This window comes from Elgaria multicarinata, chromosome 1 (assembly GCF_023053635.1).
Source record: "Elgaria multicarinata webbii isolate HBS135686 ecotype San Diego chromosome 1, rElgMul1.1.pri, whole genome shotgun sequence".
NCBI classification, from domain to species: Eukaryota; Metazoa; Chordata; class Lepidosauria; order Squamata; family Anguidae; genus Elgaria; species Elgaria multicarinata.
In genome coordinates this window covers 157,986,495-158,012,888 of record NC_086171.1, presented here as the reverse complement: position 1 = coordinate 158,012,888, position 26,394 = coordinate 157,986,495, and the positions used below count along the sequence as shown (strand labels likewise).

Here is a 26,394-nt window from a genome sequence, read left to right as displayed (position 1 = left end):
CCTGGTGGGTATAGAAGAAAAATGTGTGTCTCATGGACAGCAGGCATATAAGGTTGCCTGTCCTTTTAAAAAACTCTGAGGCTGCAACAGTAGCAGAAAATCCAAGAGCAAGTGGAACCATGAAGATGCAGCCGCCGTGCCTCCTGATCTTTTCCTCCGCTGGTGCTTTCATCCATCATTGTCCTTTCCCTGGCATCCTGCTTGCTACCTTAGAATGGGTGCAGCAGTGTCTGGCAGAGGAGTGGTCTGGGGACTGCAGCAGCTGTTTGCTTTCCCGTTGCTTTGGAATATTTAAAGGGACCATCAGGAACTTTTGTTATTTGGAATCTTTGGGGAAGAGCCATAGCTCATAAACACTTTGCATGCAAAAGGTCCCAGGTTCAATTCCTGGCATTTAGCGGTATGGCAAGAACAGGGACTCCTGCCTGAAGCTCTGGAGAGCTTCTGCCAGTCAGTGTAGACCAGGAGTAGGGAATCTGAGGCCCACAGGTCGGTCCTCAACTGGCCTGTGAAGTCTCCTTGGAATCACCCAATCTTGACCTCCAAACCCTGCCCCCTGGAGGAATCCTTGCTGTTATGCCCAATTGCAGTTCAGAGATAACAGCGGGAATATGGGTGGCAGGGGTCTGGGCTAGCATTGTCCAAGTCCTTTTGCGCGCTGTGTGCCATCCTCATGGGGACAACGTAACAGTGCATGAAACCAGGGACTCTGCTGGCCCTGTGAGGAGTTGCTCCCCCTCCCAGCACTCCCTTACTTCACGTTGAGAGAGGCACAGAATTCTGTCCCTCTCCCACCAGGGAGAAAGGCAAAATGGGTGTGGGACATGGCATCCATGGCTGTGGCCACATCCACTGAAATCATCCTTCTTTTGGAGGAGCTGTGGGGGACAAGTCAGCCAAATCTCGCAAATCATGTCCCCCACCCTGGTGTAGACAATACCTAGGTGGACCATTGGTTTGACTTGGTATATAGCATCTTCATATCTTCTGTGGATTGGAAGCTTCCCTCTGAAATCACTAACCTGCATCTTGTATTGATTTCAAGATATTTATAGGGGTAACTGGAGCTGATTAGTTACTCACCTTCCATGCACCTCCAGTGCTATTAAAGTTTTTCACCCATTCTTGCTTGTCAGTTCCTGGGAAATAACTAAGAGTGCAGTCCTATGCATGTTTAGATGGAAAAGATTGCTACAATTCTTGGCGTTCCCCAGCCTGCATGGCTGGCTGGGGCATTCTTGGAGTTGTAGGCCTTTCCCCCATCTAAACATGGATAGGATTCCACCTTCACTTACTTGTATGTTCTGACCCTGTTGGTACTAAATACCTTTTTTACATTAGTATTTCTGGATCATGGTGAGAAAGAGTGACATGAGAAACCAGTGTTTGCAGATCAACTGGCTTGGGTGGGTTGTGTCCTGGCCGGCAGCTATAGACAATAACTGGTTTGGATGGGAAGATAAATGTAGTCACTTGAGCAGTGGATGTCAGTAATTATAGAGAGGGCTTGTAGAATTCAGCCAAGGAAATGCCAGATTCTGTGATTTAGGATGGGCAGGGCAAGCGAGCCATGAGTCTGCATGAACATATGTACTGTACCAATTGACATTCTCTTCATAATTATGTCGGAGGATCTGGATCAGACCCAGGGCCCATCGAGCTCAGCATTCACTTCCCGCAGTGCCCAACCAGATGTCCATGGCTAGCCCACAAGCAGCCCATGTGTGCAATAGCACACTTGTGTTCCCCAGCGACTGGTATTGAGAGGCAGTCTGTCTTTCATCTTGAATGTAATATATAGTCAGTGGTGGCCTGTGTGGTATAGTGGTTAGAGTGTTGCACTGGAACTCAGGAGATCCAGGTTCTAATCCCCACTTGGCCATGTAGGTCATTGGGTGACTTTGATCTAGTCATTGACTCTCAGCCTAACCTACGTTGGGTTTTTTACAAGAGGAAAAAGGCTGGCATATGACTGTAATAATTAATAATCATTAGTAGCCATCGATAGCCCTATCCTCCATGAACTTATCTAATACCTTTATAAAGCCATCAAAGAAAGGCATATGGCAGAGATGAAAAAAGAAAGGAGGACATGAGGCATTGGGGAAAATGTTTATAGGGGCAATGGGCTTGGCCAGGGACTATGGCTTAATTCATCGTAATATTTTGATCCCGTCCTTCTTCCAAGAGCTTAGGGGGGCATACCTGGATCTCTCCCTCCTCACCACAACCCTGTAGGTTAGTTTAACATAAGAAGAGCCATGCTGGGTCAGGCCAAGGGTTTGTCTAATCCAGCATTCTGTTCACACAATTGCTAAACAGCTGACCACGGGGAACCCACAAGCAGGACATGTGTGCAACAGCAGCCCCCAGCCCATGTTCCCCAGCAACTGGTGTACATGGATGTAGCATATAGCCATTAGGACTAGGAGCCATTGATAGGTTGGGGGAGAGAGAGTGCTTGGCCCATGGTTGCTCTGAGCTGCATGGCTGCAGGGTGACTGGGACCTGGAGCTCCCCTGCCCCAGGACAACAACCACACCCCATACTGAGTCACATTGGCTTCCGGGAAGGATAAAGCCTGTAAAATGCTTGGTCATGGCAGTCCTGATTCAGAAATTCCACTTGTTCTTTAATGTTTAGTATCGATGCTCTTGCATAGCTATGAATACTCGAAATGAAAGAAAGTTCTGACCGAGCCAGATGATTTTGCCTTATGACGCAATTAATGTAAGAGACATCTAGATTTCCTGCCTATTGACAGCAGGCAACAATGTCACAGTGTGTCGTTGCCAGTAACTGTTGATGAGAGTCTAACTGAGCAAGAGGTGTCACTTTTCTTGGCACCTTTGAACCTTTTCCTCCTCCCTCCCAATTCCCTTTCCTTTTGTGTCATGTTTTTAAGATTGTAAGCCTGTGGGCAGGGACTGTCTTAAGAAATATTTTTGTAAGCTGCCTTGAGAGCCTTTTTGGCTAAAGGGCGGGATAAAAGTTACTAAAATAAATAAATAATAAATATTACTTATATCCCTACTCAGTAAATTAAGAATATTCTCTTCTGTTTTAGGGTTCCTTTGCAAGTTGGCCCAATGAAAATGCACTGCCAACCATGGTTAGGAACTCAGGACTCTGCTGCAGTGCTGCAGGCTTGCACAATCCCTTCATCTTCCTCCTACTCTCACCTTCATAGATTATAGCCACCCTGGCCCTGATTAGCATTAACTACAGAGCAGCATGAACATCTGCACCAATTAGCTTTCAAATTGGAGTTTTGTCGCCAAGGCTAGAAGCTGGTTTGCAAACCATGGTTACTGCCAGTGAAGACCTAACAACTTGACCACAGTTTATACTAGCCAGGAAGGGGCAGCAGTAGGAATTCACACAGGATCGAAGATCACTTGTCTTACATCTATACTTGGCCATTATGGGAAAGACGAGCTCCTGTATGTCCACTGTGTGTCTCCATGGTGACTACCATAATGTATGCAGGGGCACACGTGTGTGAGAATATGGAAGCATGTGTCAGTTAATCTCATGTTTGACAAGTCATTTTTAGGTGCCTCGGAGACATATGGAAGTACAGAGAAAAAACATATTTTCTGTATTGTGAAAATGTCTTTAGAGATAGAAACATAAACATGTCTAGAGGCAACTTCATAATATGCTTGAATGAATCAGCTGATTAGTCTTTTTTTGTGGCATTAGTAGTATTCATCTTTCAGCTGTTGGAAAGAGGGAAACCTTCTAAACAAAGCCTGGATGCAGTGTTTGACTGGGCTGGCAAGTAGTTCTAGTGCCTTGGTTACTTCTCAGAACTTTCCCAAGTGTCAGCATAGTGGGTTTAACAGGGCTATGGCTGAAGTTGCCATCTTGATTTCTAACCGCCCTCTTATGCCTTTAGCAGCTGCAGGAGAGGCAGAAGCTCAACAGGTACAGTTTCTGCCACTGTATATATGCAGTAATGAGGAGCACTTCACCCTCTGAATTTATGCATGTGAGGCAGCTGTTGAAGGCTCAAGAGGCCTACGGTGAGGTGCGGGGTGGGAAGGTGTCCGCCTTAATGTGGCTTTCCTTTAGAAGCCTGTTGATAGCCGGGATGATGATATGGCTAAATAGACAGGACTGCTTGGGAGAAGAGTGGGTAGAGGCACCTTTCGTAGGGAGGATGTCTGCAACAAGGTATGTGTCGGAGTTTATGTTCGACAATCCATACAGTGACCACGTAGCAGTTGAGACTCTGACCTGCTTCCAAAATGTCTCCAGGAACTCCACATTCTTTCATTCCCCTTCCCTTGGCATCCATATTGTTTACCTTGCTTTATTTTTAGGAATGTTGAGGTCAGGCATGTCAGTTCTGATGGCATGAGTTTCAACTCCAGGGAACATAGCTGTTGCCTGCAGCTCTGTGTTTTCACAACTTGCTTTGCCCCGTGCTGTGCACAGGTAGGTAGTTAGGTCATCCCTCGATTCCTGTGTAGCTCCAGAGAGACCTCTCCATGGTAGATCTTGGCCCACAGCAAGCAAAATACAGTTTTGTTTTTTATTGATTTCTCCAGCAACTCCCCCCTGTGCCCTGCATGGGAGCTAGGAATGGCTGTATCAGAGGAAAGATCTGATCTACAAGCAGTTGCTTTCGTTACCGTGTTAAGGCCTGGGAGCAAAAAGCCAGTCACCCCTCTAGAATGGACTTTGAGCAGTTCCTCTCTGCTGATCATATCCCTGAAGCTCAGCATAGGGTCCGGCAGATCCGCCCATGGTGTTTGCCGTTTGCCTCTGCAGTCACAAACAGGAGAGAGGGTGCCTTTGCCAGGTTCCTTTTAATAGAACAAAGGATGTGTTATTCCCCTTACGGTTCCTCCGGAAGCCAACTAAGGTACTGATCTCCGAGCCGGAGGCTGGTTATTATTTTCACATTAGGCAGCAGCAGGGTAGGCCTTCTGGACCCATAGATTAAAGCCTTAGCAGGGAACGGCTACCTTTTTGAGTGCCTCTCATCCTCAGTAGGGACAGCTGAGTATTGAATCCAGTGAAAAATAAGAAGGCGCTGCTGCTTTATAGTGAGCAAGGCCCCTCTAGCCTACTATCTTTTACTGGCAGTGTCTCTGCATGGTTTTGGGTAGAGGTTCTCCCCCCCCCCCAGGTCTTCTGCCTGAGGACCATTTAACAGGGCATGGCAGGGAATAAAGTAGTGGCCTCCTCCTTCTATAGGCAAAGCATATGTTCCACAGCAATGCCCTCCTCTCCAGTATAGTTAGTTCCTGGCCCTGCCAGAAATTCCTTGTTCAACCTGGTAGATTTACTGGTGTTTTTTCATCTGTAACATAAGGAGATGCTATTGAAAATGTGTTAGCTTCTTGATTGTTGTGAATGCTTGAATGGTGAAGCCAGTTGATACTGGAATGTTGCCCATCTAAAGTGAGGCCTCGTCCTCAGATCGCTAACATCTTCTACTGTATGACTAGGTAACAGAAACACAAATGAGAAACAGTGTGGTCCAACATAATTGTGGACTGAATTTCTATCTGGGAGAGTGACCTCAAATCCCACGGGTATGAAAATTCACTGAGTGCCTTTGGGCAAGTTACTGACCTGGTTTGCACGATCACCAGTATGGTTAACAAGCCACAACGGCTTGTTAATCACGCTGCATGTGTTGGTCACATGCCAGACCGATTTGCTTATTTAACTTCATTGGCACGGCTTACCGTATCATCCAAACCCGGTGAGAGTGGGTTGCTACCATGGTTATATGGCAAAGGTTTTCACAGAGTAATTCGATAGGTCCTATGGCCAGAATCTGAAATTTGCATCCGCTGGGTTGAATGCTCTTGGATCTTCCACCAGAAACATGACAGCATTTGATTGGAATGTTTTATTTGTAGATTGTAATATTTGTTGTGCTGTTGTTATTTTCCTTGCTGAAGGGGCAGGGGGCGGGGAGCTGCAAAAGTCATGAATTAAAAATAAAACTAGGCACCAGCAAGCTTGATACTGAATGAATTCTGAAATATAATATTGGGATAGATCCAGACTTGCCCTTCCACGGATGCAAGAACTTATGTTCACGGAAGGGATTGGGATCCGGCAGAGGGTCTCCATTGGCTGATGGGTGAAAGATGCAATTTTGGTTGATTCTGCCTGCAACCCCTTACACCAGCTTTCATACTATTCAACCTTACACAACAGATTTTCAGGGAGTTGCAGGGGGAAGGAGGAATCAGCAAACGTTGTATTCTTGTCCTTCATCCGGTGGGAGTGTTCCATGAGTAGCATTTCACTCGTGGGAAGTGTGGATCCACTTCCCATGAGTTATTTTAGGATTCTGGGGTGGTTTGGTAACCACAGTGGCATCCCATCCTCTCTGGAGTCAGATGACACAGTAAACTGTGCTGGTGAGAGTAATAAAACAAATCAGGCTGGCTTGTGACTGGCATGTGCACATAGTTAACAAGTTCGGCGATTGTGTGAACCAGTCCACTGTCTCTAACCTTCAGTCCCCCATCTGTGAAATGAGAATATTTATTTATTTATTTAGCAAATTTGTATCCTGCTCCTCAGCCAAAAAGGCTCTCAGAACAGCTTACGTACAAACATTTTTTTTTTTTAAAAAAAAAAAGACAGTTCCTTCTTGCAGGCATACAATCTAAAAAGATATGATACAAAGGGAAAAGGGGATGGGGAGGGAAGAGGAAAAAAGCAAGCAGACTTTCAGCAAGGCTGGTAGAGTGGCCCTGCATCCCATCCCATCTCCCTCTGCCTCAGCCTGCTGGAATGGCAGCAGCTGGTAACAGCTGAGGGAGGAGTGGCTTACCTCACAGGGCTGTTGTTAGGATGAATAAGGTAAGGATTGTGAATTGTACACTCGCTCTGAAAATTAACACATGGCCATACATTGACAAAATGAATGAGCTGACATGGAAGAGTTTTCTTGGAGCTCTTCTCGTCATTCCAGGCCAGACACAAGAATAAAAGCTGTGGGACTCGGTCTCTGGTGTCAGGGCAGCTGTAACAGCAAGTGGAGGAAGATGGATCTTAAGCTAGTTCTTGGATGTTTGCAAGAGAACAGATCTGGGGGCCTATGACACAGACCAACAGCTGGTGATTTGATTGTGGGGCTCAGTTGACCTTTTGAGGTGGACTTTGGGGGTGGGTGAACAGATTTTTCAGCGTAGGAGTGTAGCCCTTGTGCTAGGAAGCAGTCTTCTATTTTTAATGTGGGCTCTGATTGTAGCTGGGAATTTAGCTCTTGTATTGATGAACTGGGCACCACTGCAAGAGAAAGAAATTAGAAAAACACTCCTGCATGTTTCACGTCGGGTTTCCCATCTGGTATTAATATCTGCCAATTATTAGACATTGTATATCAGGATGGCTACTAGGATTAAACTTGCTTTGTTTCTAGTTTTAAGTAGCGTCTTTGCTCTGCCAGTGCCCTGAACTAGTCTTGAGTCCTTCTAGCAGCTTTGTGCTTTTCAATGCATGAAGTGAAGGAACGGCTTTTGGAAAGCACCCTCGCGACTACAAGGATCTGAAAATCAGATTCAAGAATGGCGTGGGGGGGGGGGGGAGAGCCCATGCTCATTATTTCTATGTACACCACGCTGGCTGGGAATTATGGGAATTGCAGTCCAACACATCTGGAGGGCACAGGTTGGGGAAGGCTGCCTTAGACAGATCTATATTGCGGCATTTCTATAAGACACAGCCTGCTTCCGTCAAAGGCATGAAGAGGACTGAGAAGGGAGCAAATGATGGTAAAGCCAACTCTTTAGCAAGTGTCGAGTGAAATGAGGGGCGCCTGTTAATCAGCAAAGATTTCTGCAGAAAATCCTAGGAAAGCAAAACTGTGCTCCTGTAGATCTCCGTTTAGATCCAGGCAGCAGTATTATTAAGTCTTATTAAACTTCTCTTCTTCCCTCATGCTGTTCTGGGCATGCATGCAGCTCATGGCTTTCTCTTATCTCCCTGACAACTGTTCTGTCTATTTCCACAGAGATCCACGGAGGTCCACGGTCCCGCCAGTTACAGCCTGCACGTTCCCTTCCAGGGCCTCCCCACTGCCTGAAGCATTTCCCAGTTGACCTGCGCACCTCCATGGATGGCAAATACAAAGAGATTGCTGAGGTAGCCTTTCTTCTTCCTCACTGTGGCTTTTGTACAGAATAGCCTTGGAACAAGACCTAGGAGGGTCCCCACATCAGAGCCGGTGCCCAATGACCCTGAGTTCCTCTTTTCCTTTGATTGCTCTTTTTGATGTCTACATATAACAAACAAGGCCAGTTTTCTTCTTTCTTAGAAAACCTTCTTGAAGTCAGAGCAACACATGTGATTCTCTGGCATTTGCCAGAAGAAAATATGCATCCTTTACTGTTGGAGAGAATGGATTGGATTCAGAGATTCGGGAGAAGACTTCTGCTCACGGAATGGGTCATTCTCAGATCCCACAAAATGGGCTCCCTCCAAAAATCTGCTCTGGAGGCTTGGGGGACCCTGTGCCACTGTGTGGGAGGTAGTGCATGGGAATGGGGGAACTGGTAAAAACTTACCCCTCCCCTTTCATTTGTGGACACCTCTGCTAGATTGAAATCCATCAGGGTAAATGGAAGGAGAACTCTGGATCCAACCCAGTGTTAGGAGTGCTTGTAGTGGAATTTCCTTGGGGTACTTCACAGAGGATCAGATTGTCACATTGCTTTAGTGCCCTTGTGCAGTTATTTATTTCATTTATAGCCTGCCTTTTTTTCTCCAAGGAACCCAAGGCAGTGTACATCAGTGGTCTTCAACCAGTGGGTCACAGCCCAAACGTGGTTCGTGAGATCAGTCCAGATGAGTCACGGCAAAGCTGTTGCTGCCATATTGGGCAATTGTGAAATTGTGAAAGTGAGTCCCATGTTGCAGGTTGAAAGTCTGAGGTGGGTCTCAGATCTGGTCCAGTTGAAGACCACTGGTGTATACAATTTTCCTCCTCTTCATGTTATCCTCACAACAACAACCCTGTGAGGTAGGTTGGTCTGAGTGTCTGTGACTGACCCAAAGTCACCCAGTGAGTTTCCATGGCCAAGTGGGGACCAGAATCTGAATCTCCCAACTCCCAGTCCAACACTCCACTGCTTCAGCAATTCAGCAGTCTCACAATGTTACATGGTAGTCAAGATAAGCCAAGAATTGCTTGCAACCTCATCTGGGATGATTTGTGGCTGCTTCCAAGCCCAGACCTGTTATGCTTGCTACAGACCTTTGTTCGCTTAAATGGCCAGACCCCTATGTGTAGGTCTCTACTTAGGGTTGTTTAGAATGATTTCTGGAGCCACTAGAATCCGTGAACGATGGACTCACCTGCGCATTGCAGGAGACGTGAGAAGAAGGGCGGTGGGACGGGGGGAGTCGTTCCATGCACGTTTTCACCTTGTGGCATGATCCAATTCCAAACTGCCTGCTTCAGGCAACCGGAGTATACATTTATGCCCAGCAACATCCTCGGCTGAAGTGTGAGCTGAGCCCTCTTCAGGGAAAGCGATTATGGGAGTGCTTTGGCCAGACTTTGTGTCTGGAGGGGCCCTTCTCTGCTTTGAAGATCTAGGGTGCGCTTCCCAGCAGGAAAGACCCAAAGAGCCCAGGATTTCAACTCAGTCATCTGTGGGCCATTGCTGAGTGGTCCCACTTTGCCTCACCGGTAATTCTAATGCTGCTGCGCACTTTAGGCTTACGTAGGAGAAGTGTTTCCATTGTAATACCCGCTGGCCTGAACATTTGGCTTTCTGCCTGTAGTTACTTTTCAAGCGTGAGTGCAACATTACCATAGGCAGGGCTTCAGGAATTGGGCCCCAAGTGAATTAATTGAAAATGCATTTCTTTCGACCGACTGGGAGGTTAAGTAATTGAATTGCTTGTCTGATTTATTGGGGGAAATCCTTGCAGAGCAAGCTTGACTCAGCTTCCACGTCGTGTCTGCGTCTGGTAGAATGTGCTTGCTGCCAGTGGCTCACGGCTCTGTTAGCCACAACACGGAAATGCATACTGCAAATGGTTTCTCCTGCACCCACTCGATAAGTGCCTTTCACACATGCTGGCAATACCAGGGTTTGACCTGAGACAGTCAGCAGCTCCCCACGTGTGTCTGAATGTCTTCATGCACTGGAACCAGGGTACAACTTGTAGATGAATGCAGACATAATCACTGTTAAGAATGGAAAAAAACAGGTCCTTCGTTATAGTGTGCAAATCTAGCTTTGTAACTTTCCTTACACATCTCTGAAAGTCAGCTCTATCTTGTTCCTTACCTTGTGATTCAAAAGGACTATCTTTTATTGTGGTGTTTTTTTTTAACATAGTAGTATATGCGCGTTTATATGTCATAAATTTCATCCTTCACCTTATCGACTCACTCAGAATAAATAAATCCACAAACATCTTATAAACAATTCCAAATCTTCTCTAAGTGCTTGGAGGAAGAGAATGTTTTTAATGATGTTATTGATGCTAGCCAATAGGCGCCCACCACAGGCAGTTTATCCTCAGTTCACACTGAGTCATGCTAAAAACAAGTACATGTCTTTTTAAGGCAGTAAAAGTCCTGTCAACTCATCTCTGTAACACTGAAAATGTTACTTCTGTCTTCATTTCTGTTAGCAAGTTGGTAGTCCGTGCATTGAGTTATTTGATGTTTTATTAGAAGAGTCAGATCTCTCCTCAAAGAACCAGGAAGTGGGACTCCCTTCGCACATTATGATGATTTTAATGGCTACATATTACAGGCTTCTGCATTGTGTACCCATTTAAACTGTAACATCTGAAGGGCATAAATTTGCGCTTACGTTCACCACAGAAACACTGTGGGGCGACATAGGTTAGCCCTACCTCATAGGCACTTTAGATGTTAAAACTAAAGCCCTAAGCAGAGAGGTGAAGTATTTAGAAAGTGGTAGGGGGGGGGGGGGTGACTTTGAAGCATTAGAAGCTCTGGCTTCCATCTGGATTTCACAGGGGACAAGTGAGGCCTGTTTAATGGCTCAGCGGCTGAAGTTTCTTGATGTTGACACATCCGTGTGTCAGAAACCGGCTGGAGAGGGCTCTGTTGGGTAGTGCCTTATTAATCATTAATGTACCTTTTGATGACCTGGGCAATGAGAAACCCCTGGAAGTGACAGTCACCCAACAACCACCACTGGAGCAATTTTAAGTCACTACACTTGTGATCTCAGAGTGAATTGCCATTCTGAAAAATACGGCATCATGGTATAGATCGGAGTGTGTAACTTGTGCCCCCCCCCCCCCGATGTTTCAGTCTACAACTTCCATTTGCCCTTGCCAGCACAGCCAATGGTGAGGAATCATGGGAGTTGTAGGCCAAAACATCTGGAGGGCCACAAGTCGCACACCCCCCAGCATAGATCGTGTCTCAACTCACCCAGTTGCGGTACTTTTGCTGATACTGATGCAGGATTCCAGCCTAAACAGGTGCCTCAGGACTGACTCCTCACACTCTGGCCAGTGTGGTGTGATTACAATGTTGGACTGGGACTGGGTAAATACAGGTTCTATTCCCCACTCAGCCACAAAGCTCACTGAGCGATTTGTTGTTTTAAATGGATGCTCCTGTTTTTATACTGTTGTTTTTATGTCTCTGATGGTTTTTAAATTTTGTATACTTTTAATGTTTACTGTTTTTAGCTTTTGTGAACTGCCCAGAGAGCTTCAGCTGAGGGCGGTATATAAATGTAATAAAATAAAATAAATAAATAAATAAATTTGGGGCCAGTCACTGGTCCTGTTCAGACAACACACTAAACTATGGTTAGGTCGCTAACCCTTTTGCAGTAAGTGAGGGTGTTTAAACTGTGCTTATGGAGCCACCATGGTTAGGAATGGTTCATATGACACCCTAAGCCATAATGTTTAGCTCATGATGCTTAACCATTATGGTTTAGCGTGTTGTCTAAATAGGGTCACTGACTCTTAGCCTAATCTACCTCATAGGATCGTTGTAAGGATAAAATGGAGAGGAGGATTGTTTACATGGGCTTGTTGGAGGAAAGGCAGGATAAAAATATAACAAATACATAAATCCAGCTTATGCTACTCATCAGGCGTTTGCTGTGTGGGAAAGTTCTGTCCACTTTCTCCCCAACACCGCACACATGCACACTTCTGCACTGCTGTGCTGTTCTGTCCACAGGAGCTGTTCTGCCGTTCGTTGGCTGATAGCGAAATGCGCAGTGCCCCCTATGAATTCCCTGAAGACAGCCCCATTGAGCAGCTGGAGGAGAGGCGCCAGCGGTTGGAGCGGCAAATCAGCCAGGATGTGAAGTAAGTTGCTGACGTGTCCTGGCGTTCTCCTGACCTGACGCCTGTTGGTGTTCCCAAGAGTAATGGGAGTGGGGGAGCATTTCAGGGGATTTGGAGATCAAAAGCAACTGGATGAATAAGAGCACTCGAGAACTGGGATAGCTGTTAAGAAAGCAAATGGGAATTCTTGAGTTGTGTCCAATGTTAGTCTGACTTAAGCCCCATTCATTTCAGTGGGTCTACTCTAAGTAGGACAAACATTGGTTGTAACCCTTCTTAGTCACAACCTGGAATGGATTGGTGTAGCACAGGAAATGGGTTGGAGAAGGAGACTTCCAGGACTTTTCAGTCACTGCTCCTGCTTTGTAGTAATAGTAACTAAGCGACAATACAGTTGACAAGTCTGCTAAGAACTGCACATGTGCTATTGGTTTGGCTGTATGTGCGTATATGTATGTGTATGTACGTATGTGTGGCTGGCAGTTTTGCATATGATTGTCCTGCACGTAGCCTTTCTTGGGTGCCTTGAGGTTTTCACTGGTGGGATTGATACCATACCAAAGCAAAGAAGGCTCTGGGTTCCCCCTCCCCCTCCCCCAGCTTTATCCAGCCACAGTTGCCTGTACTCCTTTAGAGGCCTGAACTAGAGAGGGGAGTCAATGTGGAAAGATTGTGACCCAGTTCCCATGTGCTGGGCATGTGCTCCAGGGTTGTTGTTTTCTCTTACGCACGCTGATTCCCTCCTGATCTGTGGTAACTGTAGTTTGCCATGAATCAAGCAAATTTATGGGTTTTGCCAGCCATCACTTGCTTCCAGACCAGAACCCCATTTCAAACTGTGTTTTGGGGTTCTGGTTTGGAGAGCAAACTGTGGTTAGCAGTGGGTGTCAAAATAGTTACCGCAAACCAGGAAGAGGAAATTGAAATGCCCAAGGGGAGAAGGAAGACAGAAGCACTTTCCTGGTGGCCAAACCATGGTTTGGTCATGATGTCTGAGCCGGGTCTCTTGCATTCACTCTCTTTCGGATTCTGTTACTGGTGAATATTGCTGTATAGTGTCTGCCTTTTCTGGTGTTGGTTTCTGTATTAATGCTAGTGTTTTCTTTTTCTCCTCATTCTCTTCCTCCACCATTTCCTCATCCCTCTCTCTCTCTCTCTCTCTCTGTCTGTGTCTGTCTGTTTGTCCCTATCTTGGTCTTGGCCTCCACTTCCCGTTTGTCCTCAGACTAGAACCCGACATTTTACTCAGAGCCAAACAGGACTTCCTGAAAATTGACAGTGCTGCTGACTTACAGTGAGTGCCTAGCATTAATTCCCTCTGCCCTTGGCTCAGGGGTGGGCGTGGGAGCCCCCTGCTGGCTGAATCTTCGACCTGCCCCCATCTTGGCAGGCCCAAAGTGAGTGACGCCCTCTTTGCAAAGTTCTGTCCACATGCATGTGGTGCATCCCACTTGCTAACATACAACTGCTGGGCTTGTGGTCAATGAATTAGTTTCAGGGGCTTCCAAGAAAGATCTACTCTGTAGTGATTAAAGTACTGGGAACATGCCACATAGCCAGGATGCAGGCCTGGAATTGGACATCAGAATGGAAGAGCGGTAACCAGCTGAAATGAATTCACCCTCAGAAGAAAAGATTGGCATGTTAGAATGGAGACATCTCTGGAAAGGAAAGGCCAAAGTTAACTGCCATTTTGGCATGTGTGCATGTGTGTGTGTCAGTTTGGCAAATCCTTATGAGAAAAAGACAATGGCTGTGATTGCACATATCACTAAGCCATGGCTTGTGTTAACCATGGTTTGTTGCTTTAGCTATGAATTGGCTTGCAGATGAGCAAACAAACCACAAATTCCTTTTCCTGTTTCTGGTTTGTTTTTCTCCCGCCCATTTTGCCACCCATCAGAGCAGTTTCATTTTCAAACTGCTCTTGTTGTGCACCTCTGTTTCAGGGCAGAAAGTAGCACAAACAAGCCAAGGATAAAACATGGTTCAGGATTCAGACATCAGAACAAGCCATGGTTGAAGCAAGCCACTTCATAAATCAATAACAAACCATAGCTTCTATTTGTGGTTCATAACTGGTTAAAGAAACCATGGACTGTTTGTTGGGATGGATTCAAACACAACAACAAACAAGATTTCAACAAACCACACCATGGCTTCATTTTATGTGTGAACCAGGCCACAGTTCGGATTGAGAAGATGGGAAGACATAATTTCTTAGGTCATGGTAACCAGGTCAGATGAAAGTGCATTTGATTCTTATATCCACCTGCGTCCACAGTGTTTTGACACTGGTGAATGGGGAATTCCTCACTTTCCACGGCTGGTCACCTTCCCTTGTTCTTTTGCTCTGAGCTACATCTCCCTCCTGTCTTTTTTATTCTTTTCATGGCAGACACAGTGGATGGAGCCGGCCTCTTGTCTCTGTGTTTATATTTCTTCCCACCCACCCCCCATTCACTCTTTCATCGTGCATTGGCTGGCTGAGCACCTTGGATCCTAGGAAGCCCAGCCACTTGGCCAGGCAGGATCCTTGTCATTCTGTTTGGGATCATTTGGAGACCAGCTCCTTTGCATAGCCAGGACAGGACATTGCTCCTGGGATTTCTGCTTCTGTACATTTTGACCGATTGATTGATTGGCCAGGATAGAAAGGGGCAGCCGGAGCACCTGGTCAAGGTTTACGGAATCGAAGTGCTCTTTACTTCTGAGGCTCAGGAGCCCTTTCCTGCTAGGCATACCTGTGAATGTGAATGTGCCCACGGCCATTTCCTTCCTTTCGCTGTAGCTCAGGGCTGTTCCACCAGGGCAGGGGGAGGCCTAGAAGTCCCTGTGTTGCCCGTGTTTGTGTGCGGTGCGTCCTGCTTTGATGTCTTCACCTGCCTGTTTTGAAAAGGCGACTCCTGTAACACAGCAAGAAGTGGGCAGAGCCCAGCCTGTCATTGCCTGTTCCTCCCTCACCTCTCCCCATTTTTCTCTCCCCCCTCCCTCCAACCCACCACAGATTGTTTAAGGAGCAGGGCGAGGACCTGGTGGACCATTTCCCAAAAGAGCGAGATGTACTTCTTGAGAGGGAGTTCCAGAGGGTCACCATTTCTGGAGAAGAGACGTGTGGGGTAAGGCAGACTGGTTCACAAACTATCCCCATCTCTCTCTCCACGTGAGTGTATGCAAGCACACATACACTTTTCTCCCCTTGGAGACTCTAGAAAAGAGTGCAGAACCTCTGGCCAGCAGGGGGTTGCAATCCGGTCCTTGCAGCCTCTTGAGGTTTCCTCCAGAGGGCAGGGCTTAGGCTCCAAGTCCCACCCCCTGAAGGAGTCCCCTTAGAGGGCAGCCCCCTGTTGCTACCTCAGATTGGAGATAACAGTGGGGATTTATTATTGGAGATAGCAATGAGTGTGGGGAGGGTGTCCTGGGAATGATGAGAGTGGCAGTCTATAAAATCTCTGGAGAGTACCAGGTTGGGGAGGGCTGCTTCCTAGCCAATGAAGCCAGCCCATAATGATGCTGTGGTAAGAGCCATCCCCAGTTCAACTAACTGTTTCCCTCTTGCCCTTTTCAGGTGCCCTTCACAGACTTGCTGGATGCTGCCAAGAGCGTGGTGAAGGCATTGTTCATTCGGGAGAAGTACATGGGGCTTTCTCTGCAGAGCTTCTGCAAAACCACAGCCCGCTTCCTGCAGGAGCTTTCAGAAAAGCCCTTGGCGCCCAAGATGTATGAGGAGATCCCCGAGACCCCTGTGGCCTCAGGTGAAGTCTGAATCTGTGCGTGTGTATGGAGGACAGAGTGAGAGCCTATTTCCCTTCTTCCAGGATAGGAAAAGGAACACGAAGAGGGTTTAGATTAGTCCCTGGTGACTTACAAGGTCGCCAAGCTGTTGCTGATTCACTTACAAGCCCAGCTTGGATGGAGAGGAAGTTGATGTATAGCCCTTGGGCAGCTCCTCTTCTCCGCCACAAACAGTGATAGCCACAAGAGCAAGTCATTGCACTGGGCCACTTTGCATGAACAAACAGCCCACTGTCGCTTATTTAATACTGCTATGCCAAAAAATTCAATTATTCAATTTTCCAGCATTTTGTGGGGTGGGTGGGAGAAAAACAAAAACTGATGAGAGGCTGGGAGAGGTGAGAATTTCAGAGACTTTTCTCCTTGGGGAGGGGGACTGGGTTTCTACATACCTTTTTTAAGTGTATGAAGTTTTGAGGGGGTCTTCCTTCTGTTTTTATTTTTTTAAAAACACCCCCAGCACTTGCAGGAGCCCAGAAGTTCTTCCTGATTGCCTGTTTGAGAGGGTGAGGTCACCTGGTCTCCCATAGGCATTCATGAAGAACTGCCGGGCTCCTCCAAGTTCCAGGGGTGTTTTTTGTTTTAAAAATAAAAAATAGAAAGAAGACCCCCTAAACGACTGGCTACACTTTTAAAAGGCATGTGGAAATGCTGTGCCCCTCCCCAAGTAGAAAATTCTCTGAAATTCTCCCCCTCCCTGCAAAAGAGTCAGAAAAAACAATGCCTCTTTCACAGGGAGAGAAAAAAAATCCTGAAAATAGGGGGCAGGATTCGGCACAACACTATTATTTAAGCCATGGTGGGTTGCAGCATATACAGGTGTCCATTCTGAATATTCAAGCCCTGGCCATGGGCTGTTGTGTCACCTGAAGCTGGGGACTGTGGGTAATGTGAGGATTAAACAGCCCTCGCATTACCCAACAACAGACCTTGTTTAACCCTCACAGAACCCACCAGATCCTGGTCTGGATGCCACAAGCCACGGCCAGAGCATGAATATTTAAAACCCATCTGGCATGCACCACAGTCCACTGCTGCTTATTTAAGCCATGGTGGGCTGTTTTGACCATGTGAACCAGGTCATTGTCTGCAGCTGGGAATAGGCAGGACTGGGTCATCTCTGCATGCCAGTACAGTCTGCAAGAGCTCAGTTAGAAGTGAGCCAATGGAAAGATGCGGAGAGTACAGGGTGAGTGCAGGATTGGGTGTAATTTTTTTATTCTCCTTCTTACACCAAGGCAATTCATACTCTGTGCTGAGAAAAGCTGATGTTTGCATCCTGCATACATTGTTCTAATAGAGCCAATTTGTCCACGTTGTTGCCTTTTGCACAATTTAGTCTTTCCGTGTGTTCTGCTCCGCACACTTTTATTCTGGTTTTGCTAGTCATGGGAGGAGGGCAAGGAGCTATGCCGAGCACTGAAGCCCCACTCTGAGAGTTCATCAGGAATTTCCCAGGCATTTTAAAGTTTGTCTTTAGTAATGAGAACTAGCTCTCAAAAAAGAAAGGAGAAGATGAGATTCCCTGAAAAATGGATTTTTGCACCTGAGACCACATTCTGGAAAGTTTCTGTATTCCCATATACAGAGCCCTGGATGAGTGTGAGGGGAGTCATGAGGAGAAAAGGCATAACTGGTACCTAGCAGGACTGTCCACATTCTATATTTACTGCTGAATATTGATCCGTTGCATTCCTTCCCTGCTTCACCATCACAGACTGACTTGATGGCTATATGTGCCATGTCTCTGCGTCTCTTACCAATTCTAGCAAAACACCCTGGCTGGTTCCTGAGAATAGTTCCGTTGTTTGTATTCCAGTTTCCTGTTAAAATAATAACCACAGTACCTACAGTGAACAAGCAGAATATTGCTTCTCATATGCTCTTTCCTGTGTCACAGATGCTCCAGTGCACCCACCGTTCACCAGCCAGCATCCTTATGAGAAGTATGATCCTGAATCAATGCCTGGAGACCTTGGCTTTGGCCTCAAGATGGTCAATGGAGTAGTTCATGTCTATACCAAGCAGGACATCACTGACAAGTAAGTGTGCATGAGAATGGCTTGGTCAATACCAAGGGTGCCCTGGCAGTGCTTCAAGGAAAGAATTTCCTAGGTGGTGATGGTGAAAATTTGGAGGCAGACAGATGTCATTTGGAGCAATGTGTTTATCCGCAGTCCACTTCTAACTGGGCAAGTCCCTGACTCTTGATTTGCTCTGCAACTGGGAATTGCAGACCCAAAGCACACACTACGCTTTTCTTTCTTTCTTTTTTACTCTAGAGCAGGGGTGTTGAACCTCTTGCAGTTTAAGGGCAGAACTCCCGTTCCAGAGAAGGCAAAAGGGGGCAAGGCCAAAATACCAGCATCTTTTAGCTTAACTCACAAATAAACAAGACATTCCACTGCATATCTTTTCAGAACTAAGCAGAAAAGAATAGCTTCTCTGGGCTTTCAAATAGCATTCCAAATACCAAGGTTCTGCATGTGTACTCAGAAGTACACAGGGCAAGGCTCAGAAGGTAGCAGGACTGAATCACTCACCACCTTCCTCCTCTGGCACCATCCTCTCTTTCCTGCAGGGAAAATCTCTTATCTCTAATCAGTAGTTGATTGGAGATAGGAGCTTTTTCCTCCATGGCAGAGGAAGCAAGGACAGGTGAAGAAGCTGGCAGGCTGGATAGGGAATCTGATAAGGCCTACAAGTCAGAAGTTCCCCATCCCTTAGTTAAAGCCCCCTATCCTCCATGCTAGGTTCCCCAGCTTGATCAGCCCCCCTGCGCTTACTCTGCAGTAAAACGATGTGTAAAACTAACATGATTTGGCCCAAGTATCTCCAATGATTGCATGTGACTAATACAAATCAGTCTAGAAAAGCTACCTAGGCACTCTTTCTGGCAACTTGTAATAAGGTAGACACGTGATCTCCAGTGCTTTCTTCATGCAAATGTTTATTTAGACACACACAATGCCTAGCATTGAATGTTAGCAAAATCTCTGTAAACAATGGCCTTCCTTCCCTGTATCGATCTGCCCTCAGGAAGCATGGGGGGAAAATACACTTATACGACAGGGGCTTGGGGAGAGAGTGTGATTGACAGCCACCTACACAGTTTTGATTGCACAGAGTAGCAAATACACATTTTAATCAAGGTTGTTCATTTGCTCCAAAAAGCACATGCTATTTTCAGAATAAATTAAACCAGGCAGTAAAATGTATGTAAACATTACTATTGCACTTTTCTACTTATACCCTCAGTGCGTTGCACAGTAAAAACCAAACTTAAAGAAAAGTATTTTAAACCATCACATTCTAGCAGCTAACCCATTGACCAGTTTCAGACATACTGGGAAAGCCCTTGCAGACAACCACGGCTTTACAGACTGGAGGAAGGGGCACACAGAAGTAACTAGGCAGGTCTCTCTGGGCAGAGTTCAACAGGGTCAATGCGCTCTCTCTCTCTCTCTCTCTCTCTCACACACACACACACCTCCAAATTCCCACGAACTTGATCTGAAAAGGGAGGCACTGAAAGCAGGGACTCCCTTGTTACGCACAACAGACAGGGAGTATTATGTAGAAGAAGATACTCCTTCCATTATAGAGGACCCGGGCTATTTAGGACTTTAAAAGTTAAGACAACAAGCACTTTCAATTGAACCCTAACCCTAATTGGTAGCTAATGCAGATGAACATGAACAGGGGAAATGTGCTGTCTGCTGCCTGCTCAAGAAGAAGAACCTCCAAGAAGAAGAACCGGGTTAGCGCACCCACATTTTGTTTGGCTTTGGCCTTGGCATATTTTTCATGCACTCTCCAACTGAGAGCTTCATGGGACCATGCGCCCAGGTATTTGTATGAATCAACTTGGTCAATTCTGTTTTTCCCCATAGACCAAGGGAATCTTACCTTCCTCCTAGAAAAGACCAGTACTTTAGTTTTTGAGTAGTTCGTTGTTAACGGATTATTTTTACAGTGTTCAGCAAAGCCGCTCAGTAGTCTCTTTAAGCTCAAACGTGTCTGAGAAATCAGAATGGCATCATCGGCATAAAGGAGAATAAGACTTTTGTTGGACCGGTCTTAGGTGGGTGAGATGGTAACGATGCCAGCATAGAGGGGAGGTCTGCCAGATATAGATTAAATAAGGTGGGGGCAAGAACACATCCTTGTCTAAGACCTCGTGAGGAGACAATCTTCTTGGTGAAATGTCCTTGCTTACTGCATTAAACCTGGGCAGATGTATTGTAGTACAGGGACTGAATCAAAAACATAAGTCATATTTAATATCAGAGCACCTTGTCTTCAGTTTTCTCATAACTGTTCATCATCTAGTCTAACCAAAGATTAAAGATAGTCCTCTTTCCTCATTTGCTATTGACGGGGCTTATCTTGGCTTTACATATTATCCAGATCAACAACCCCAAACTCACACCTGGGAAGTGTAGCTGCTGCCTGATTTATTCTTATGTTCTTCATTATGCCTTTGTGCTAGTGTCTTCTGTGTTTGTGGTTTCATTTGATCTATTCCCTTTTTAAAAGGACCACAGAACTGGATTTACCTTATCCTGACCTGCAGGAGTTTGTTGCTGACATGAATGTCCTCATGGCTCTGATCATCAATGGCCCCATGTAAGTGATGCAGTTTTGTACTTCATTGATCTGCATGTGCACCTGTCAGTCTCCTTCTTCCAAATTGCAATTCTACTAAATCAGGCTAGGATTACAGGGTCAATTATGATCCTGCTATCTTATCATGTCGAACTGATTTGTCATTGCAAGGTTTTGCAGTGGGCCCTAGCACCGATGACTTTCTGCTTTCAAAAATGGATTGAGTAAATAAATGGAGGCGTAGTTCTAGTGGTCGCTACTTCCCATGACAATCAGAAGTGCAGTCTCCATGTTCAAACTGAGACACAGCGCACCTTCAACTACTGGGTCCTAGGAACTAACAAGAAGGATGGATCATACCTTGCTTTTGAATTTCTTTGCAGCACATGACTACTTCCCACTTTTTATTACAGAAAGTTGAGCTAGATGGACCATTGGCCTGACATAGCACAGCAATATGTTCTGTGTGCCCCTTGTCATTCTCATGTTCTGTCTTTGGGAAATAGCACCTCACTGTTCTCATTCATGCAAACCTCCTTAGAAATCCAGGTTTTTACTTGACCAATGCATTGGACTGAGTGAGCTTCAGGGATAGAGATTCAAATGTGGTTTTCATGATTTGCAGTGATGGCCTTCTATGTTGAGAGGATCTGATCAGAGGTGCATGAAGCTTAACCCCAGTTCTTTTTTCACATGTGGCTAGAAAATCCTTCTGCTATAGACGGCTGCAGTACCTGAGTTCCAAGTTCCAGATGCATGTCCTGCTGAATGAGATGAAAGAGCTGGCAGCCCAGAAAAGGGTGCCACACCGTGACTTCTACAATATCCGGAAGGTACCAGCATTGTGTGTTTCGGGAATATGTGCTTGCCATTACTGTTACAGGTGAAGTTAGTGCCATACATAACTGGAATCCAGGGAAATCCTACCACTATTGCAGAATTCTCAGCCATTCAGGGCTGGCCATAAGCTTTTTGCTGCCTGAGGCAAAGAACAAGATTGTGCCCTCTCCCATTCCATGTGCAAAAGTTGACTGGACTGGCAGTTGAATCTTTCTTCAAGACTGGCAATAGTACAGCATCCTCCCTCTAAAGGCAGCAGGCTACCTTAGGGGGTGCAGGGCAACCCCCAACACCTTGTTGCTGCCTCCCAGCATTTGCTGCCTGAAGCAACTGCCTCACTCTGTCTAATAGTAGGGCCGGCCCTGCATCCACTAAATCCATAATAGTGCCTGGTCTCTGCAGTTCTAAGGGAAGGTGTGGTGGAGATGTGGGCCTCTCTCTATTGTTTCTAAAATACATAGGCACTCTGTTTCAAAGGGGTTTTGTACCCTAGTTTCCTAAATGGGCTAAGAATTAGCTTCCTGCCCATTTGAGCATCTCCCAGTCAACCAAGGTGGCAAGAACTATTGTGGGATGTGAATAGTAAGCATTTATATAGTGGTGGGGTGGTGTTTTTTTAATTCTCAAGCACAATTATCTCACTCCTTGCAACAGCCTTGTAAGGTAGGTCTGTATTATCCCCACATTAAGGATTTGGGAGGTGGGTGTTCAGGCTGTGAGATAGTAGCTTGCCATAATGTCAGCTAGTGTGTTCATGGCTAAGGTAAGATTTGAACTCTGGGCTTCCTAGCTTGCACTCTTAGCCGCTAATCTCTTGTACAGGTGGACACGCACATCCACGCGTCATCCTGCATGAACCAGAAGCATCTCTTGCGCTTCATCAAGCGGGCTATGAAGAAGCACCTGGAGGAGATTGTTCATGTAGAGAAGGGCAAGGAGCAAACTCTTAAGGAGGTCTTTGAGACCATGAATCTCACAGCCTATGATCTCAGTGTCGACACACTCGATGTCCATGCGGTATGTCAATTGCCCTCATCGGAGAGAGTGCAGAGGCTTGCCTTGGGAAGGCTATTGGAGGCCCCTGACTTCTTAGGAAGTGGTTTCTGACTTGGGAATGATGACGTTTCCTTGATGTCCAAATACGTCAAGTCAGATACTAGTTGTTACCTACTGTGCTAGATCTGGGTTCTGATTCTGACAGGTCTAGTAATCAGATTCTTTTGATTACCAAGATGATAGTTGTTATAAAATGGATGCAGAATATATACATACAAAGAAAGTTCACATCTCTTTTCAGCTAATCAAGCTCATGGCCGAGTATCTGTTGGGGCCCCCACGATAGATAGACGCCGTCCCTCAAGCCACAACAGTTCTCTAAGCTGACAGTGCACATTGCCCCCTTGAGTTAGACTGAAGCACAAAGCCTGTGGATCTTATAGGCTCTTCTGCTAGTTGCCTCCCTCCCTCCTTGGAGCTGGCAGGCTGCATCCCTCCTCCACTCAGAAGAATAAGAGGCAGCTCCTTCTAGCAGGTTCCCAAAGCATCCAGCTTGGGAAGTTTATTGGCTTTCTAAGGCCTGGTTAAGAGTGAAAAACTCCCCAGCTCATGTTGAGATAAGACTCTATGAGAAAAGGTTGAGATAACTATGAGTGGCCTATCTAGGGAATGAGGCCTACTCTTGTCAGCTGAAGCCTGCTTAAATCTATTCTCTATGTTAGGCTATTCAGGACTCTTAGCAGCATTTTGGAACTCAGTGAAGTCCATATTTCTGCTCATTAACAAACTCACTACACCTACTATCACATCATAGACCTGTCTTGTATGTTGTTCCTGACTCTCTTTCTATCCAGTTGTGACCACATGTCTACTACTTACCCAATGGTACTCATAGAAAGCTCGGTCTCTGTTTGCCCAGATATAGATGATCTGGTGGTGGCGTTTGGAGATGTCAAGGAAGAAAGCACTTGTTAGAAGCTCTGAGCAGCAGCTTCTGGACTTAGATGGCATTACCTCCAGGACTGGCTCTGTGTCGCTAGAACAAAGGTGTCTTGTGGAGGCCATCTCTGATCACAGGGCTTATAGTCATTGGAGGAGTGAAATGGAAAACAGGAAAATCACCGTCCTCTATCTTTACGGCATGTAATGCTGATGAGCCCTTGATTGTTGGGTTCAATTATATCTCCTCTGCAAGCATAACTCCATCACTATTGGCTGGTACAGATTATTTCACGTCATATAGGACTGCCAAGTTTGTCAAACGGGCTCTGGAGAAATGAAAGTCACTGGCAACCATAAAAGACTAATCTTATTAATATAATATAATATGTCAGCAAATATTGTCCAGGATTACAAGGTTTTTTAACCTGCTCTCGTTAGACATTTTATTAACACTTTTGGTAATGCTGATGGTTTTTGTTGGTGCCTTCTCTGTTAATAGGATCGTAACACCTTCCATCGCTTTGACAAGTTCAATGCCAAATACAACCCTATAGGCGAGTCTGTCCTGCGAGAGATTTTCATCAAGACGGACAACAGAGTCTCTGGAAAATACTTTGCCCATATCATCAAGGTGAGGGCTGCCTGGTTTCCTTAGTACCTTACAAATAAATGCAAGGCAATGGTGGAGTTAATATGAACAAAAAGAACCACAACAGGTGACCACCAAAGAAATAAAGTTAAACCAGTAAAGTAATTGTTATTCAAATTTGTACATATTAAACCAGTCAATACATTGAATTAGGATCCCATTAGTAACGAGAGTAATATGTAATCAAAAACAATTCACCAATTCACATACATAACAGTATATCTAGACCAAATCAGTCAAAGTAATTAAACATTTTTTTAAAGACCACATTAACAAAGTTCATGGTATTCTTTGTTTCGAAGATTTCTTTTTCAAAATGTTGGTCTTAATAAATCCAAAACGTTGGTCTTAATAATCGCCAGCCGGCAGTGAAATGCTCTCACAATCTCGTTTTACTTAGTTTTCAGAGATGAAACCACCTTCTGGTATTTTTAGCAAAGTCCAGTGGAGCCTATTCAGCTGACAGCACAGGAAACGATGTGACGGAGCAAAATAGGCTCCACTGGACTTTGCTAAAAATACCAGAAGGTGGTTTCATCTCTGAAAACTAAGTAAAACGAGATTGTGAGAGCATTTCACTGCCGGCTGGCGATTATTAAGACCAACGCTTTGGATTTATTAAGACCAACATTTTGAAAAAGAAATCTTCGAAACAAAGACTATCATGAACTTTGTTAATGTGGTCTTTAAAACAACGTTTAATTACTTTGACTGATTTGGTCTAGATATACTGTTATGTATGTGAATTTGTGAATTGTTTTTGATTACATATTACTCTCATTACTAACGGGATCCTAATTCAATGTATTGACTGGTTTAATATGTACAAAATTGAATAACAATTACTTTACTGGTTTAACTTTATTTCTTTGGTGGTCGCCTGTTGTGGTTCTTTTTGTTCCTTAGTACCTTTCCTGGGAACTTTTGCTTCTAGCTGGAGTGCTGAACAAGCTATGCAAACTTGTATATACCTTCTTTTTCGGAGGATGGAGGTAAAGCTTGAGAAGGACATCCAAACTGAATTAAAGTCATCAAGAGGGCCAGGTGTGAGGGCATATAAAGTTTAAACTGCATTTCTGGATTACTAGAAGCCTAGTCCAGCCCTCCTCTAGTTTCTGAAGGTTTAGCAGATAATCCTTGCTTGCTTGCAAACATTCCCCGTTAAGCATGAGGTCTTGTAACTTATTTTGTGTGCTTTTAAAAAGAGCTCACATTCTTAGTCTGTCCAAATCTCTGCCTGGCACCAGCTTCCATACTTGGGCAGGGATAAGGGCAAACACTTGCTGCATATCCAGGCTTGCCTCTGATTTGTCCATTCTGCACACATTGGGTGTGCAGGAGAGAATGCAGGGCTGATGGGATTCTAGGCTGCAGGACCTTCCTCGACCCTTTTTATTTCTAATGGATTAGGGATAAAGGATGCATTTGTCTAGGGACAGAAGACTGGGGAAGAAGAGCAGTCATTTTGGAAAGGGGCAGAGGCTGACAAAGGGCAGATAGGAAGCCAAAGGATTGCAGGAGGCGGAGTTATTCTCCTTGTGCGTGTGAGGAACATGTCTGGGATACAGGGCTCTGCACTGGCTTCACCATGGGTCTCATCCTTCAAGGTGTGTGTTTCCTTCTGTAGCAGGCAAAGGTATGTCTGTGTGTATTTTATGAGGACACTTGCCACTTGCTTTCCCAAGCTTGTCCCTCTGTGGAGATGCTGAGACTGACAAGTCCTTTCACTTCTGGCAGGAGGTGATGTCCGACTTAGAAGAGAGCAAGTATCAGAACGCAGAACTGCGGCTCTCCATCTATGGCCGCGCACGGGATGAGTGGGACAAGTTGGCCAAGTGGGCCGTGACCCACAAAGTGCATTCCAACAATGTGCGCTGGCTGGTGCAGGTGCCTCGTCTGTTGTGAGTACCACTTCCTGTGTTGAGCAAATAGGTCTTGGAAACGCCCGGCCCAAAAGGACTTGCCGCTCCATTGTGCCGCCATGTTTGCCCAAAAATATATTGAGAGACAGGAACTATTTTTGCTTTAGTCATACAGAGGAGACAAGTAATTTTTTTTCTATTTTAAAAAAGTGTAAGGGTCTGTTGAATCAGAAAGAGGTTTGCAAATACTAGCTCTTGCCTTTTTAACTGGACAATAGATAGCCAGACAGCAGTTGCCCAGAATGTAAGGCTATTGTGAAATGTTAAAACTAGCTGTGGAAGTTTTTATTCCAGAAGTAGAACCTCAGACTCTCCTCTCTTAGGGATATCTGTTGCCGGGAAATCCTGCTCTTTTGG

The 26,394-nt window shown here is 45.5% G+C and overlaps 1 protein-coding gene across 6 annotated transcripts in view; it reads left to right on the top strand.

Moving 5' to 3' along the window:
* AMPD2 (adenosine monophosphate deaminase 2) overlaps window positions 1–26,394 on the top strand; it is a 60,402-nt gene that overhangs the window by 23,019 nt on the left and 10,989 nt on the right. For 4 of the 6 annotated variants that reach the window (XM_063140556.1, XM_063140570.1, XM_063140548.1 and 1 more), the window contains exons 2-12: window positions 7,994–8,124; window positions 12,176–12,306; window positions 13,511–13,579; window positions 15,293–15,404; window positions 15,854–16,040; window positions 17,981–18,122; window positions 20,620–20,709; window positions 21,392–21,521; window positions 22,351–22,545; window positions 23,966–24,097; window positions 25,853–26,016. In XM_063140556.1, the coding sequence (XP_062996626.1) occupies window positions 7,994–8,124; window positions 12,176–12,306; window positions 13,511–13,579; window positions 15,293–15,404; window positions 15,854–16,040; window positions 17,981–18,122; window positions 20,620–20,709; window positions 21,392–21,521; window positions 22,351–22,545; window positions 23,966–24,097; window positions 25,853–26,016 (1,483 nt within the window). Of the gene's footprint in view, window positions 1–4,822; window positions 4,874–7,993; window positions 8,125–12,175; window positions 12,307–13,510; window positions 13,580–15,292; window positions 15,405–15,853; window positions 16,041–17,980; window positions 18,123–20,619; window positions 20,710–21,391; window positions 21,522–22,350; window positions 22,546–23,965; window positions 24,098–25,852; window positions 26,017–26,394 lie in introns of those variants that run through there. The other 2 variants (XM_063140585.1, XM_063140564.1) reach the window with 2 other exon arrangements.